We start from the raw sequence: 16,552 nt of genomic DNA, 5'->3' as shown, positions 1-16,552 counted from the left end.
TATAAATCAATCGGGTGACAATACTTCAATTTGAAAGAGCCTAGCCTAGATTGTTGGAGTGTAGATTATTTAAGGTAAGTAAACTGAACAATGTAGTGCAATGGGAAATTGTAGCATAAATATTAGTAGTATAGCTGCCATGAATATTATTAAGTTATTTTATTAGATAAAACAGTTTTAAAACATAGTTATCTAATAAAATATTCACATAGAAATTTTAGCTATTTTTGCACATACCCTCAAATTTTAAATAAGCACTCTGAATTTAAGAAATGGAATTGGAAGAATAACTCTGAAAATTTATAAGCAGAATAATTACCATCAGTTATCTCTGTCACTTCCATGTTCATAAAATTAAGAAAATGTTATATATCAACTAGGACTAAATATCATATAAATTAGTCATAAAATGGTCATAGTTTGAAATTTTGAAAGTTATTATACTGTACAGCAGAAAATGTACAAGCTCCACCAAAAAATCCAAGGGGTATATACTGTGCTGATTCCAGGGTATATTACAGAGCAATACAATGAAGTAAGGGAACAAAAATATCAAAGTAAGGCTATTTGGACATTATATAGCTCTAGGTTTGTTGTTAACCAAAGGGGTACTGATGCAAAATACCAGAAATCTGTTGGCTTTTATGAAGGATATTTATTTAGGGGTAGAAACATACAGTTACCAGACCATAAAGCATAAGTTACTTCCCTCACCAAAGTCTGTTGCCATGTGTTGGAGCAAGATGACTGCCTACATCTGCCATGAGTTCAGGCTTCCTGGGCTCCTCTCTTCCCAGGAGCTTGTTTCTCTCTGGGCTGAGCTGCCCTGTTCTCTCCAAAAGGCCAGCTTTAGACTACCAGGTACTGGCTCTATCTCCCTCCCTAGGGCTCGATTCTCTCCAGTCTGAGCTCCTCTTCTCCTCTGTGTGCTTATTTCCTGGGCTCCAGCTCAACAAACTCCCAATTCTGTCCTTTTCCATGTCTTTTCTCTTTGGGTTCCCCCCCACCAAGGGGCGGGGACTCAACACCCTACTAACATGGCCCAATCAAAGCCCTAATAATTTAATCAAGGAAAAGTGAAACCTTACACAAATTTACAAACAATCTATTTTTGGAATATAAACCATATCCAACTGCTACACTAGGTGTCTATTCAAACTTGTAACTAATTTAGAATAGAGCAATATGATATTTTCTAGGATATTTCTTGTCCAACAACATATTACTATTATTTTCTTGGCATGAATGAGTTCATTAAAATAGTAATAATTGCTTAATTTACATGATGGTTAATCAAACTTAGTTTGTACATTAAAATAAAATTTTGTGCAGGTGTACATGCTTCAATTTACTTATATTAAGTGGTGAAACAAAGTTAATTGTATTCATCTTGGAACAAAGTTTAACTGTTATGAAAGTAAAAATATCAACATTTGGGAAACTACATGCTTTTAAAAGTTTAAGTGTAGTCTTTTTTATTTGGAAATAATATAACAAATTATTTTAGGCAATGAGAGCTAAGTGTAGGATTCCATGTTCTTTAGGCAGTCCTGTGTTAACAAAAAGTTTCAATTATGGCAACTTCTGCAATAGTGAGAATGGAAAATTTGAAGAATAAACCTTTCTTAGGGATTAATTAAATGGGGCTGCATTCTAAATATAACTGATAAACTGATTTCTCAGTGGAAAAAGTGAATAAAAATAAAAACTCAAGTTTTCTGAGTTCTAGATACTAGCAATCTTAATTATCAGCTCCCCATTTTAACCTCTTCTCACTATGTACAGATATTTATTTAAAAGTGTTTCTGTTATACATCATTTCTCTCATGGAGTGTCGTGGAAGTTTGATATGGTTCATGAATTCTGAAAATAGATATTGGATTATGTTTGTAAACTGGTCTGTACTTGGGCATAATTCAATTATGATTAGGGCTTTGATTGGGCCATATCAGTGATTGGGCCATGTCAGTAGGGTGTTGAGTCCCTGCTCCTTGGTGGGTGGGAACTCACAGATAAAAGAAATGGCAAAGGACAGAGTTAGAGTTTTGGTGCTGGAATTATGAGCTGGAGTCCAGGAAGCAAACACACAGGATAAGAACACAGAGGATTAGAGACAGCTCCTTAGACTTGGCAGAAGCCCTGGGAAGAGAACATGGCCAGTCATCTGATAATCTACAGCTTGCTTCTTGAAGAGCGGCAAAGCCTAGAGAGCCTTGTAGTCTACAGCTGACCTTGTGGAGAAAACAGGGGAGCTGAGCCTGGAGAGAAATGAACCTCAGGAAGAGAGGAACCCAGGAAGCCTGAACTCTGGCAGATATCAGCAGCCACCTTGCTCCAACACAAGGCAAAAGACTTTGGTGAAAGGAAGTAACTTATGCTTTATGGCCTGGTAACTCTAAGCTTCTACCCCAAATAAATAGCCTTTCTAAAAACCAACTGATTTCTCGTATTTAGTATCAGCACCCCTCTGGCTGACTAATACAAGTGTCTCAGATATTTGTAGAGGAAATTCAGTCTGACATTTTTTTCAAACGATACTTTATTAGTGTGATTAATCACCTATAGTACCAGATTAAAACTTGCCTATATGGTTTTAAATCCTGTTTCCCAGTTTTCATATATTAATGCATTTTTATATTGCATATTTAGGAAAAGAGCAAATTGATTTTTGTGTAGATTTCAGTAGAGTTTATTAGTGTCTTTCTGATGGTGGTCATTATTCAATAATTTGTTTTGACCTATGACTCTGCTTGATGTGTGCACACAGGCATGGGAGTGTGTATAGGCATGAATGTACAAATGTGTATTAATTTTAGATCCTGTTTCTCTTTTAATTCTGGGGCATGGACCAGTTTACTTCTTTTTCCTACAGATAGATAAGAAAGGTTTCTGCAAAGATAGCATTTTTGTTTTTGATACAGGTTACCTCTTCAGTTCCATCCAGTATGTATTATTCATAGACTGACGCCTTTTGATAGCCTCAGAGGTATACTTCAGGCCTCGAATGGGAAAAGGGACCCCATTTTCCCAATAATGGGCCTTTCCTTCCCCTAATATGAGGAAATGAAAAGCAAATAATCCATTCAAAGGAAGAGAAGCTAATTTCCACCTGCAGAAAATAAATGTTTTCATTTCTACTCAAAAAATCATTTGCTTCCATCACTAACAAAATTATTTACTTTCGTGCCTACAATCTAAAAATGTTACTAAATTTCAAATCATTTGTTGGATGAATGGTCAATTATTAAATTTATTGTGCAGGCATTATGAGAAATACTTGAAACCCTGTATCCTTTCCCTTCTCTATCATTTCTTGAATTTTCCTTGTTTAAAATATCCATAGAGCTTATTACCTAAGAAAGGGAAGTAAAAATAGAGGTCATTTATGTTAGATAATAGCTTTTAACCCCCTAGTTTTATGATTGTCATATATAAGAAGCTCATCTTGTAAGATGTTGAAGATGTTGCTCTATCAGTCTGCATAGGTAGTCCAAAATTGCAATAGTCTATTTACTTCATTCAACAAGTAACTTTAAAAGAATACGCTCTCTCCACTACTCCCGAGAAAACTTGAAATTTTAAGTTAAATGTAAAGCTTTTGATGTAAAACACTGGTACATTTTAAGTATTCAGAGGATTTACTGAATTTTTTCTATTCAAATGACTATTTCACATAGAAAAGCACATTTCTACATGTCTTTTTTTTTTTTTTTTTTTTTTTTGGTGCTTTTAGTTACTATTTTGGTTAGTCCAGTTAGAATTTTAGGTAAAATTTAGATTGGCTCCATACATATATTCTAGCAGCCATTTGCTAACTCTTAATTTTCATGTGACCTTGATTAAATTAGGTAATGTCAGATGTTAGAATGGAGGCAGGAGACACTGAACAGTTGAGAAAGTAAACACTAGGTAGATAGCTTAACGATAACTGTATAAATTCTTTTTCCTCTACTGCCTTCTCCTCTTCTTCCTCTTCTTATTTTACCAGCACAATAGAAACATGAATAATTTGCTATAAAAAAGCTACTACTAAAATTTGATTGGAATTATGCTTAATTTTCTCTCTCTTTAGTAACCATTCCCACAGGTCATATTGTGTTCCATCAAATATTAAAAAAAAAAAATTATACCTAGAAATATAAGCTATTGGCAATATTTCTACTAAAAGGTTTAGATGTTAAAAGTATTTTATGTATTAGAAATGTGTACATTATAAAACATCTATGGATTTAAAAACTCAGCAGTGTTAAATTGTGTTCATATTGTATTTTAACATTTTTATATATTTCTTGTATGTAGTAGAGAGAGATAAAAGGATGATGCAGACAGTCCCTGACACCAGAGGGTTGGCCAGTGAACAGTTCATCTGCATATCAGGCAACTGCAAATGTGAACTCATTTTCCTGCTTACAGTCCTTAGGTTTCCAAACCACTCTCAAAGGCCTGGTTGCCCAATAACACAACTGAAGCTCACTCTATCAGAGAGTATTTTAAGTATACCAAACTATAATTATATAACCATTTTCATAGGAAAGGATGTCTATCTTTGAGACCAGAAAATTTAAATTGGTTCCTTCCTTTTCAAAAAGATAAGATGCACCTCTGTAGCTCCTCAGGTGGAAGTAGTTTTCTAAAGCTTCTTAAATACAGAGCCCCTGGAAAGTCACATTAAAGGTAATACATTTAAATAATTTTCTCCTAAACGGTATGATTTCAAAAGTGCAGCTAACTGACATGATGGTAGTGGTAGTAAGAAGTATGATTTTCCACCCGCCCCTTCTCTACCTGTTCATAACTCATAAACCTTAACACTCATCATTGATATAGTTAAAAAGGAAACTGGGCTTCCAAATGTATTATAAATTGGTCTACAATTAGTTATACAAGGTTAATTCCTAAAACTGCCCTGAGTTGTTATATGTTTTTGCACTTGATTCATTTTTAGAGAATAATTTTCTTTTATGACAATTTTTGTGCTTGCTGACACTCCATAGTATGTATTAAAAGATTAAAAGAAGTTTCAAGCCCAGGTAGAGAATACATTAACCACACAAATACTGATTCTGTTAGATTTTTTAAAACTTTGGGGTTGTCTGTACGCATTTGAAAAGTTCTGTATGAGATTACCACATTAAACATGAGTGTGTTGTGTCATGTAATAAATATCCTAAGGAGGAACAACAGATGCATCCTTAAAAATTACTGTTTGATTCTTTGATAAAATGTCTTCCTTAAAACATATCCGTAGAATGAAAATTAATTTGACTTTTAAGGAAAGCATGCTTTGTATGCCACCATGAGCTCAGTAATTTTTAGTAGAAAAATTAGTTGACAGGGTAAACTTTGGAATCAGCCTAAAGTCTGACATGATAGTAATGTGTCCTTTTCCTTCTCTAAGTGTGGGAGTGATGAAAGTCTGAGTGATGTGCCATCATATAAGGGTGTCAGGAGGAGCAATCTGGCAGTTTTGACTTTAATGGATAAACGAGCCAAGGAATGACAACTGAGTGACACAGTGTGCTGGCAGATGCCTCTCACTAGATTGACTGCATGCTAATCTAGTTTGGCTTTCTTCCCTGCACTGAAATTGTTGGCTATTTCTTAAAGCTCTTATTTCCTATTCTAACCTCAGCTTTACTTCTACAACATCAAAAGGCCTTTTAGGGGATTATTTACTAATAAACAGTTCTGCCAGAGTAATTTATATAAAATATATAAATTTAGTATCTCCTTTAAGATAGTCCAGCAACTAATTCCTTTTCATGTTTAGGAATGCTATGAAATGTTCAGATTCATTACCAGTAAGCACAATTAAAGAGCTAATTAAAAAAAAAATCCACTACAATCATCGTACTAAGTGGTTTTTAAATCTGAGTACTCACAAATCTTGGAATTGTGTTTAGCCTCTGTCTATATACCATGGTTAATTTACTGAAGTATTTCTCCCTACATAAACGCCATACCTTGCCTTTCTTCAAACTACTCACTCTTTTTATTAATTAAAAAAATTGATAAGTGTTTAGGATTAGTTGCCAAAAGACCAGTTGATCTCCCTTCCCCTACCCAAACTCCTATTCCAGCATAGGAGTAAAAGAGTACAATATGCAATCATAACACAGAGTCTTGGAAACTCAATCCATGACACAAGCCACCAAGCTAACCAAAGAATGGGTAAAACTAAGCCACAATAGGTTGTCTGTGTTATGCTGGAAAAAGTGAAGGCTGTGACTTAATTTACCATGTGCTAGCTTTGACCTCAACTAAATGAATCTCTTCTGGAATGCTTTGTTTTTAAAGCTACTTACTAAACTTTGGGGTTATTCTCTTGCCAGACAAAGATGAATGTTCTAAGGACAATGGTGGGTGTCAACATGAATGCGTCAACACAATGGGAAGCTACGTTTGTCAATGTCGTAATGGATTTGTGCTACATGAAAATAAACATGACTGCAAGGAAGGTATGAAGGAAGAGTGTGTTTTTCTTCATAACATCTAGATTTTATGCAGTTGGGGTAAAGCAGTGCTACCTAGTAGAGTTAGTCATATGTGTGAGTGATATCATCGTAGACTGTCAAAAAAAAGAATTCTGTGGAATGTTCAAAGATTCAGGCATACTACTGGGAACCCGTTATATTACCTAAAGGTCCTGCATTTCAACACATGTGTGGCATTAGAATAACTTTATATAAGAGACAAAGGAGTTAAGATGCTATCTAGCTAACAGAAAAACACCACATTATCCCCAGGTCCTTGAAGAACAGACCTTGCAACAGTGTCTATATTTAACTTAACTTCTGCCAAATGTTTTGCATTTGTGAGATTTCCCTCCCAAAAATATCTCATATATGTGTTATATGAGTGATGTCGCTTTAAATACCAGTAGTATTAAATTCAAATGCCTACCAGAAGAAAGACATTTGAAAATGGCATAGACCATTGCCATTTATAATTTTAAGTCACAGTTTTGACCAAATGAAGCATAGTCATAGCTTAAGAGTAGCACAGTAGTAGGCCAACAGTTTTTATCCCCAAGGCATTACATAATTCCAAGATTGTTTATAAAACAATTATCTTAATCACTTCAGTCACTGTGAACTAGACAGGAACAAGCAATAGTTATCCAGTTGTTATTTCTCCCTTTGAGGGTCTCCTCCAATCCAATCTTAAATCCAATAAATTGGATTTATGCCTGTTTTGAAAGGGGATAATAAGGCAGATTTCATAAATTTGGTCATCAGAGCATGAAGATTAGTAGGTACCTGACTAGAACAACAGTTAGATAACAGTTAGATAACTCTTTGTATGCACATTAGAATAGTACAAAATATCCTGAATTTACCTTTGTTCCATTCAGTTTATGACCCAAATATTGTCACATACCTGAATACTTTTTTTCATTGAGTTAATGGCATTTCCAAGAACCAAATACAAGCAGGAATTTTTTTCTCTCTCTACTTTCAAGTATGAGCATGAGCCCATAAGAATTATGATATTTGTAATCTGGTATATTATTAAATCAATAAGCTGAGGAATAGGCTCAGTTATTTGGGAGATGTAGAAAGTTATTCAGAAGAAAACAAAGCAGACTTCATAGACTGTTCATGTAGCCAAAATATAGTTTAGGTCCCCTAAGTCTCTGTTCATCTCAGTAGTTAATATTTTCAAGAAATGATTTTAAAAGAAACTTCCTTTTAGAAAGAAAAATATACAGGTGTCCCTTTATAAAGTTCATTTTTTAATTTCCAGAAGAAAGGTTGGGTTTCCTTCTAACTTATAGTATATGAACTGTCTACATTTTAGCAGCAAGCCTCTTGGCTTTGTCTCATAGGCTATTTGCCAGATCCTGCAGACTCAACATTTCATCTATCAAGGCAAGGACAGGAATAATGGAATTCAGAAAACCTCCATCAAGATAGGATACAGACGTTTAAGGTTTAAGGCTATTATCTTGCTATATGATCTTTTTTTATTTTTGACAGGAGCTAAATTTCTCTTTTTTTTTGTATTCCTCTGTTACAAATCCACATCTCCCCAGGGAAGCCTAGCACCATTAAGATAAAAGTCTAGTATGAAGAAGGTCAACCAACACACCAGGGAGCCAAGAGTGCCTACAACTGAAAGCAGAATTGCATCCATCATCCATGTGGAATCTAAGCCCCCTCTCAATATAGAGGTGGAGTGGACACAACCATTCCAGGGTCCACAGGATGGAGGAATAGAGTATGGATTAGAGTGGACTTACTGATATTCTATTCATGAACTATTATGATTAGTAATCAAAGAAAATGTAGCATTGATGTGGAGAAAGTGGCCATGGTAGCTGCTGAGAGTAGGGAGTGGGAAGAAGAGATGTAATGTGGGGGCATTTTCAGGACTTGGAGTTGTCCTGGGTGGTACTGCAGGGACAGATACTGGACATTGTATGTCCTCCCATGGCCCACTGGGTGGACTGGGGGATAGTGTAAACTATAATGTGGACCATTGACCATGAGGTGCAGCAGTGCTCAGAGATGTATTCACCAAGTGCAATGAATGTCTCATGATGATGGAGGAGGTTGTTGTTAGGGGGGGAGTGAGGTGAGGGTGGTGGTGGGGTATATGGGGACCTCATATTTTTTTAATGTAACATTTAAAAAAATAAAAGCCTTTTGTTAACAAAAGAAGTCTAGTATGAAGAATACAATAGCAGTAGCAACAAAAACAATATTATTAATATGGGCATATTATTTTTATTAGGCAGGTCTGCACTGTAGTAGGTGTGTTTTCCAAATAGTCAAGAATTACCCCAGACACTGATTTTGGAAAATTACAGATAATTTATTGTATGATAGAACAGGATAAACGAACAATCCTAGCCTAATGCAGTATTCATAGGGTGTTGCTTCATCCTAAATAAATTATATAGCATAAACAAAGCCTGAAGGTAATAGGTAGTTTTGACATTTGATATTAAGGCTGTAGGCTTGGCCCTTTTAAGGCCAGGCTATCTTAATTGTGAAAAACCTAACCAAGTGTCATGTCAGTTGAATGAGATATTCTTTGAATTTAATTCAGAAGCTATCTCCATAACTAGTAACTGTTCAATCCTTTTCCCTCTAAGTGCTTCATTTTTTGACTTAATGAAATTAGAGTTCATTTACTTTAGCTGATCAAATTATGGTTTAGATGTTGAAATATATGCTGTAAGTTAGGATGACTAAGGGAGAGAGAAAATGTAAGCATATGATTCATAAAATGGCATAATGATCTTGGTTAACTGTAAATGATGTTTCTGTTACTAAAAATATGAATTGAAAATGGCACAGTCCATTGATTTTTGTTTGTGGCCTTATATTAAATATTTTACATATGCCAACAGTTGATTTCCTTGATTGTCAATATATGTTGCTCTGTTAAAGTCTCAGTTTACAGATAGAGCAGTTTAAAGTAGGGAGTTCTTTATTTTTCAGACATTTCTGTGATTCATGGTAAATGCTTAATTTTACTTGAGCAAGAAAACAAACATTGCCTGATTATGCTCAGCAACATATTTGCCAAAGCAGATGGATATAACAGAGACTGGAGTGATGATTAGCTAGCATTCAGGAAAATCTTACAACAGGGTAGTGGGTAAATAGGCTGCTTGCTTTCTGGCTCATTCCCAGGCTAGATTTCCACACTGACTGATATTATCGTTATTGGCACAGCTGAGTGTGAACAGAAGATCCACAGTCCAAGTGGGATCATCACCAGTCCCAACTGGCCAGACAAGTACCCAAGCAGGAAGGAATGCACATGGGAAATTAGTGCCACTCCAGGCCACCGAATCAAATTAGTAAGTGAGCACATCTTTCTTCTTCCTTTTAAGCTGACTGTCCATGTCTGTCATGGCTAGCACATGGAAATAAAATGAATGTTTATGTAATTTAATTGAATTAGTAGGCAGCTGAAAAAGATTTTTTTTTTCTCATGCTGTCCCACTTACACCAAACAAATCCTTGCTTTCCTAGATCAAGATGATAGTAATAGTAGCAGTGCATTGTTCTGCCATAGTTTTCTTTTCCTGCATGCTCTAAAATGTATTACAAAACTTACTGCAACACAGTGTGCTCCACTTCCTAATATGATATTGGTAATGATGCTTCTAAAGGGAGAGACTAAATGAAGGAACAAAAAATAAATCAGAAATTCAGCAGGAAAGCAAAAGAATGATCATTCAATTAAACAAAGAACTGGTTGTGTCAATTATGCATGCCTCAATTACAAAGCATATGTATTTTCTGGAATAAAATGAATTTTGTCTTGCAGTTCATAGAATATTATTTCTGCACGACATAGTTGCCTTTTTTATAGGCTTGCTGTTATCCTCAGTTCTTAGTCTACTGCCACATGTTTCTCCATGTGCATAATTTCAATACAAATATGATGTTTGTCATCCTTCCCATAGTCTTTGATTCTTTGCCAGGTCACCTGAGAGTAAATATTAAATTTTATCATTGGTTATGTGCACTTGAAGAATATCATTTAAAGAAATAAATCTAAAAGAGTATAGAAAATTTAACACTGACTACCCTAAAGAAAAACTACTTTTTCCATAGTTGGGTTGTTTCCAAATATGTGGAACTGGTAAATGAAACAGTATATCTCTTCATAAGTTTTAAATTTGCATGCTGGTAGATGTCAGCAGGTAAGTTATTTGTTCTTATTTAGTTTAGTAAAGGTCCAGTGGTTAGACTTACTACAAATGTGCATGACTCGGAAGAACAGGGATTTATCAGATCATCCCTTCTCATTGTACTTTTGTTATTATTTTTATAATTATATTTAAGTGTTAGCAGGAATAATGAAAGAATAACTTGTTGTGGGAAATGAATCTGTCTTTGCTTACCTCCAAAGTTTTGATGGACCTTTTGTTAGGACTGGATATTTTCTCCTTAGAATGATTTCATTTCCCTATCAATAGAGTTTTATTGATTAGTCACCATTCTTTTCAAGGCTTTTGGACACAGGTCCAGAATCTCTCATCAAACTAAAAATTTTTTTTCCCGGAAGCATAATCTTTCCTTGAATTCTAGCTAACCTGATGTTCTTCTCTGGCTTTGAAATGACTCTTCTTTTCCTTAAGATGGTAGGCCTTCTGTATCACTGAATATACAAAATCCTATTTAACAAAATACAATAGAGCTTGAACAAATATTTACATTTAGATATCTATTTATTTTTCTCCACACTGTCCATAAAAATTCTGTTTCAAATTCTAAGTTTGAAAGCAAAAACTAAAATCAGATTGAGAATTAAACTGTGAAAGGTGAACTATGAAATGCTACTTGTACATATATACACACATACATATATATGATGTTATTTCCCATGTACATCTTTATCATTTACTTAGATGACTGCTTCTTATATATCTATGAGCCTCTTTCAAACTTTTATTTCCAAAATGAAAATTGTGATTCTCTACCGTCACTACCTTCACCGACACAAATGATAACCAGGTACATGCTCTTTCTCATCTCAGTAACTGTCAACTCCATTGTTCCAGTTCCTAAGGCAGAAAACTTGGAGTCATCATTATTGCCACTCTTTCCTTCACTCCTCACATTCAATTTGTCAGTAAGATCTATGGCTCTACCTTCAAGTATATTTCCTAAATCTGAACATATTTATCTCCACTTCTGCTGACACTTTGACAAAGAAGAAATCTGGGCAGAATATCCTATATCAGATGCAGGGGTAATGCCAGCTAGAAAGGACCATGACAGAGACCAGTGTGCACCATGATAGAGAACAAAGAAATTGACTAGAGAATGAGACTAGTAGTCCAGGACAGCTAATGGGACCAGTCCAGGAATAGAACTGTTTTTAAAAATTCCCTTCTGGGACCCTTATTTTCAGTATTTTTGTCCAGGAAAGAGGCCATATGGTATTAAAAAATAAAATGAAAGACTTTCATTAAGACAGTAATATTCCTATTATGGATTCCTTCCATTTGGCATGCTTATGATACATCAGGAAGTAACTCTGCGGACAGAGACATCCATTCATTTCAGCAACTCTTTTGAAGGATGTTGGGTGCTAAGATCCTAGAACTGTAGGAACTTGATTGCTTTCCAGTCCTGTCCAAGGTCCTGACTGAAAGGGACATTCTCTGTTTGACGCTTAAGGGCTGAGATATAGAGTCTGCAATTTTCAGCAATTAAGTTTACTGACTGAGTTGAAAAAGTGGATTTTCCTGAAGACATTTATTTGTGTAGACTCAGGTTTCATTCTGGCGTCATATTCCTTCTGCTTGAAGATTTTCCCTTATATATTTTTACAGTACATGGCTGCTGGTAATTCTCTCAGCTTTTCTTTTTCTGAAAACTTCATTATTTCACCTTCCCTTTAGAAAGGTATTTTCATTGGATAATGAATTCAGTTATGAAAGTTTTGTTTTTCTTTCTGCACTTTAAACATTTCACTCCATTAAGTTCTGGCTTGCAGAGTTTCAGATGAAAAATCTGTTGTAAATTTTATCCTTTTTACTTACTTGCATAAGTAAGGTTTCATTTTTCTCTGGCTGCCTTCAAAATTTCCATTTTACCTTTTGTTGTCAACAATTTGAATAGAACGTGTGTCTGCATGCGTGTGCATGTGTGTGTGGGTGTTTAATTTTATGGTATTTATTCTGCTCAGAAGTTTCCATACTTCTTAGATCTGTGTTACGACATCTGCCATTAATTTTTTTATCATTTTTTAAAATTTATTGAAGTATATCATTCACACTAAACATACATAAACAATAAGTGTAGAGAAACAGTTGTGAACCTATAAAACAAGCATACATAACATCATACAGGGTTCTTATACCTTACCCTACCATCAATACCTTGCATTGTTGTGAAACATTTTTAACTAATGATTAAAGAGCATCCTCACAATATTGCTACAAAACAAAGTATTTTCTCCAACCCACCCTATTATTATTATTTTTCATATCATTTATACATAAACAATAAATGTATAGTAAAAGTTGGGAACTTACAAAGCAAACATGCATAACATCATATAGGGTCGCATACATCAACCCTCCACCAACACCTTGCATTGTTGTGAGACATTTGGTACAAATTATAAAAGAATATTGTCAAAATCTTACTACCAACTATTGTGCTTATCTTACATTTGGTGTATTTTTCCTCCAGCCCACACTGTTGTTATTCTTTAAATATATTTTTATGGAAGAAGTTGTAAACTTACAAAACAATCATCCACATGTACAGAATTCCCATACAACAAACCTCTATCAACACACCACTTGGTGGTGGAACATTTGTTACAGATTATGAGATAATATAATCAGATTATTACCATGTCCATAGTGTACATTTGGCATACTTTTTCCATACTCCCTCATTATCAACACAGTACATCTTTGGCATAGATGTATGAATATTAAATTGCTACTGTTAACCATAGTCCATAGGTCACACCAGTTGTATCTTTCCCATGCTTCTCCACATTCCCACCACCCTGCAATAGTGATGTAAATCTGCTCTAGCTCACAAAGGGCACTTGCATCTGTACCATCAACCACGATTCTCCTCTACCTCTGGGTTTACTGGGCTATTTAGTCCCTAAATTATTCTCTAGCTTCCTGTCAATTGGAATTTACATCCCTAGAATACCATTTTCAGCCACATTCCCATTTATAAACCAGCTGTTACTCATTATAATGTGTTACCATCAACTCTATACATTTCCACACTTTTACAGTACAGTTAATTAAAACTTGTATATGCATTAAACATCAGTAGTCCATCTCAGTCATCTTCTTATCACCTTTCAGAATCCATCACCTACCACCAGGTCTTGAAGATATTTTTATACATTTTCTTCTGGAAGTTGTATGGGTCTTGCTTTTATATAGGTTTTTGATTCATTGTGAGTTAATTTTTGTACAAGGTGTGAGATAGGGGTCCTCTTTCCTTCTTTGGGCTATGGATATCCTCTCCTTTCAGCACCATTTATTGAATGGATGGTTCTGCCTGAGCTGGGTAGGTTTGACAGGCTAGTCAAAAAACATTTGACCATAGATGTGAAGGTGTTTCTCAACTGCCAGTTCTGTTTCATTGGTCTAAGTGTCTGTCTTTATGCCAGTACCATGCTGTTTTTACCACTGTAGCTAGGTAATGTTATTTAAAGTCCAGAAATGAGAGTCCTCCAACTTTGCTATTCCTTTTTAAGATGTTTCTGGCTATTCAGGACCCCTTACCCTCCCAAATAAATTTGATAATCATGTTTTCTATTTAAAAAATGCTTGTGGAATTTTTATCAGGATTGCATTGAATCTGTGTATCAATTTGAGTAGAATTGACATTTTAATGATATTTCGTCTTTCAATCCTTGAGCATGTAATATTCTTCCAGTTATTCAGGTCTTTTTTTATTTCTTTTAGCAATGAGTTGTAGTCTTGAATACAAGTTTCTTACATCATTGGTTAAGTTTTATTACTGAATATTTGGGTTTTATCTGTCATATTTTTTCATGACTCTTTTGACACTTTTAGTTACTTTTATTAATATAATCCTCATCTCTAGACTCTCTTCCATGCCTCTCTCTCCTATCTTTTATTTTCAGGCTGTAACACACCCTTTAGTATTTCCTGCAAACCCAGTCTCTTGGTTACAAGCTCTCTCAGTTTCTGTTTATCTGTGAATATTCTAAACTTGCCATCATTTTTGAAAGACAGTCTTGCCAGATATAAGATTCTTGACTGTTTTGTTCTTGGAAGTTTTTCTCTTGCAGTATCTTAAATATATCACAACACTGTCTTCTTGCCATCATGGTTTCTGATGAGAAATCAGTACTTAATCTTGTTAGGTATCTCTTATATGTGATGCATTGCTTTTCTTTTGCTGCTCTCAGAATTCTCTGTCTTTGGCATTTGACATTCTGATTAGTTTGTGTCTCAGAGTTGGTCTATTCAGATTTATTTAGATGGGAGCGTATTGTGCTTCTTGGACATGGATATCTATGCCCCTAAATAGGATTGGGAAATTTTCTACCATTATTTCTTCAAATATTCCTTCTGCCCTCTTTCCCTGCTCTTCTGGAATACCCAGGACATGTATGTTTGCGTATCTCTTGCTGTCGTTTTGTTCCCTGAGACCTTGTTCAATTTTTCATTCTTTTTTTTATCTGTCCTTTTGTATGTTTGCTTTCAGAGGCCATTTCTTCAAGCTTACCAATCCTTCCTTCTTTCTCCTCAAATCTGCTATTATATGATTCCAGTGTATTTTTAATTTCATTTATTGTGCCTTTCATGCCCATAAAACCTGCTATATTTCTGTGTATGCTTTCAAATTCTTCTTTGTGCTCATCCAATGTCTTTTTAATATTCTTAATCTCTTCCACCGTCTCATTGAATTTATCAAAGAGATTTGTTTGAACTTCTGTGATTAGTTTTCTCAACTCCTTTATGTTATCTGGAGGCTTATCTTGTTCCTTTAGCTGGGCCATATCTTCCTGTTTCTTGGTGTGGTTTGTAATTTTTTTTTTTTTTCTTTTTTTTTTTGGTGTCTTGGCATTTGGCTTATTAGAGTATTTATTCTGGGTGCAGTTTTTCTCTTTAGTTTAGGTCTTCCTGCCCTTTTTCTCTTGCTGGTTGTATGGTTGGAGCCAAGGATGTAATTGGTGCTATAAGCTGTGGAGGCTCAAGCTGCCCTCATTGCCCCAGGGATCAATGAAGCTTCTCCCAACTTTCTCCTTTGCCAGGGTTTGAGACAGAGCCACAGCTGTATATACTAATCCAAGTCATGCAGGCCCAGACTGTAGTTACCCAGAGAGACTGATGAAGCTTCAAGCTCCTTTCTCTCCTGCCTGGAGTGGTGATGGAGCTGCAGGTGTGTGCAGCAATCTATGCCATATGGGTCCAAAATGACTGCAGTTGCCCCAGTGGACTTCCAACTGTTCAGTTTGTGCTTGCCAAATTTACCTTCAATTACCCGAAGATGGTGATGTGGGGCCCACCAGCTTCATCTCTGCTAGAGGTGGGGCTGTAGCCTGGGCTAGGGCTGTTGGCCAATATGCATGAAAGAAGCCAGTCTCTACCATCACTGTGATTTTCAGTCAACCTGACTTCCCCTCATGCTGGGGGTTGAGACAAAATGACAACCACCCACCTTTTTCTGACTTGGATAGGTTCAAACTTTAGCTATTTTTAGGGTTATACTTTAGCCAACATAATTTACTAATTAGTAGGTAAAACCAATGACAAACTCTCTCTTCCTCCCCTCTTTTTGGGAAATAGAGCTTCCAATTCCCACCACAGTATAGCTCCTGAGGTGGCTTGCTCTGCCCAACTAGGATGATCACTGGCCTCTGTGGCATGGCCTGTATCCCGGAGAGGCTGGGCAGTTCCCCCCAGCTTCCTCCCTGGCAGAGGTGGGGCTGGAGCGTAGGCTAGAGCTATAGTCTGATATGGATGGGAAGAAGCCTAGTCCCTACCAGTATTGTGATTTTCCATCCACTCTGCTTCCTCTCATGCTAGGGGTGAAGTTAAAAGGGCTGTTTGCTACCTCATTCT

The 16,552-nt window shown here is 35.7% G+C and overlaps 1 protein-coding gene across 1 annotated transcript in view; it reads left to right on the top strand.

Annotated features, from left to right (window-relative positions):
• The window catches only part of TLL1 (tolloid like 1), a 207,398-nt gene that overhangs the window by 169,109 nt on the left and 21,737 nt on the right, over positions 1-16,552 (top strand). The window contains exons 17-18 of the mRNA XM_058274933.2: positions 6,333-6,458; positions 9,687-9,814. Coding sequence (XP_058130916.1) covers positions 6,333-6,458; positions 9,687-9,814 — 254 coding nt within the window. The remainder of the gene's footprint in view (positions 1-6,332; positions 6,459-9,686; positions 9,815-16,552) is intronic.

The sequence above is a fragment of the Dasypus novemcinctus genome, chromosome 1, assembly GCF_030445035.2.
Source record: "Dasypus novemcinctus isolate mDasNov1 chromosome 1, mDasNov1.1.hap2, whole genome shotgun sequence".
In the NCBI taxonomy this organism is placed as follows: domain Eukaryota; kingdom Metazoa; phylum Chordata; class Mammalia; order Cingulata; family Dasypodidae; genus Dasypus; species Dasypus novemcinctus.
The sequence above is the reverse complement of the archived record's forward strand: the minus strand, read 5'-3'. Positions and strand labels throughout refer to the sequence as shown.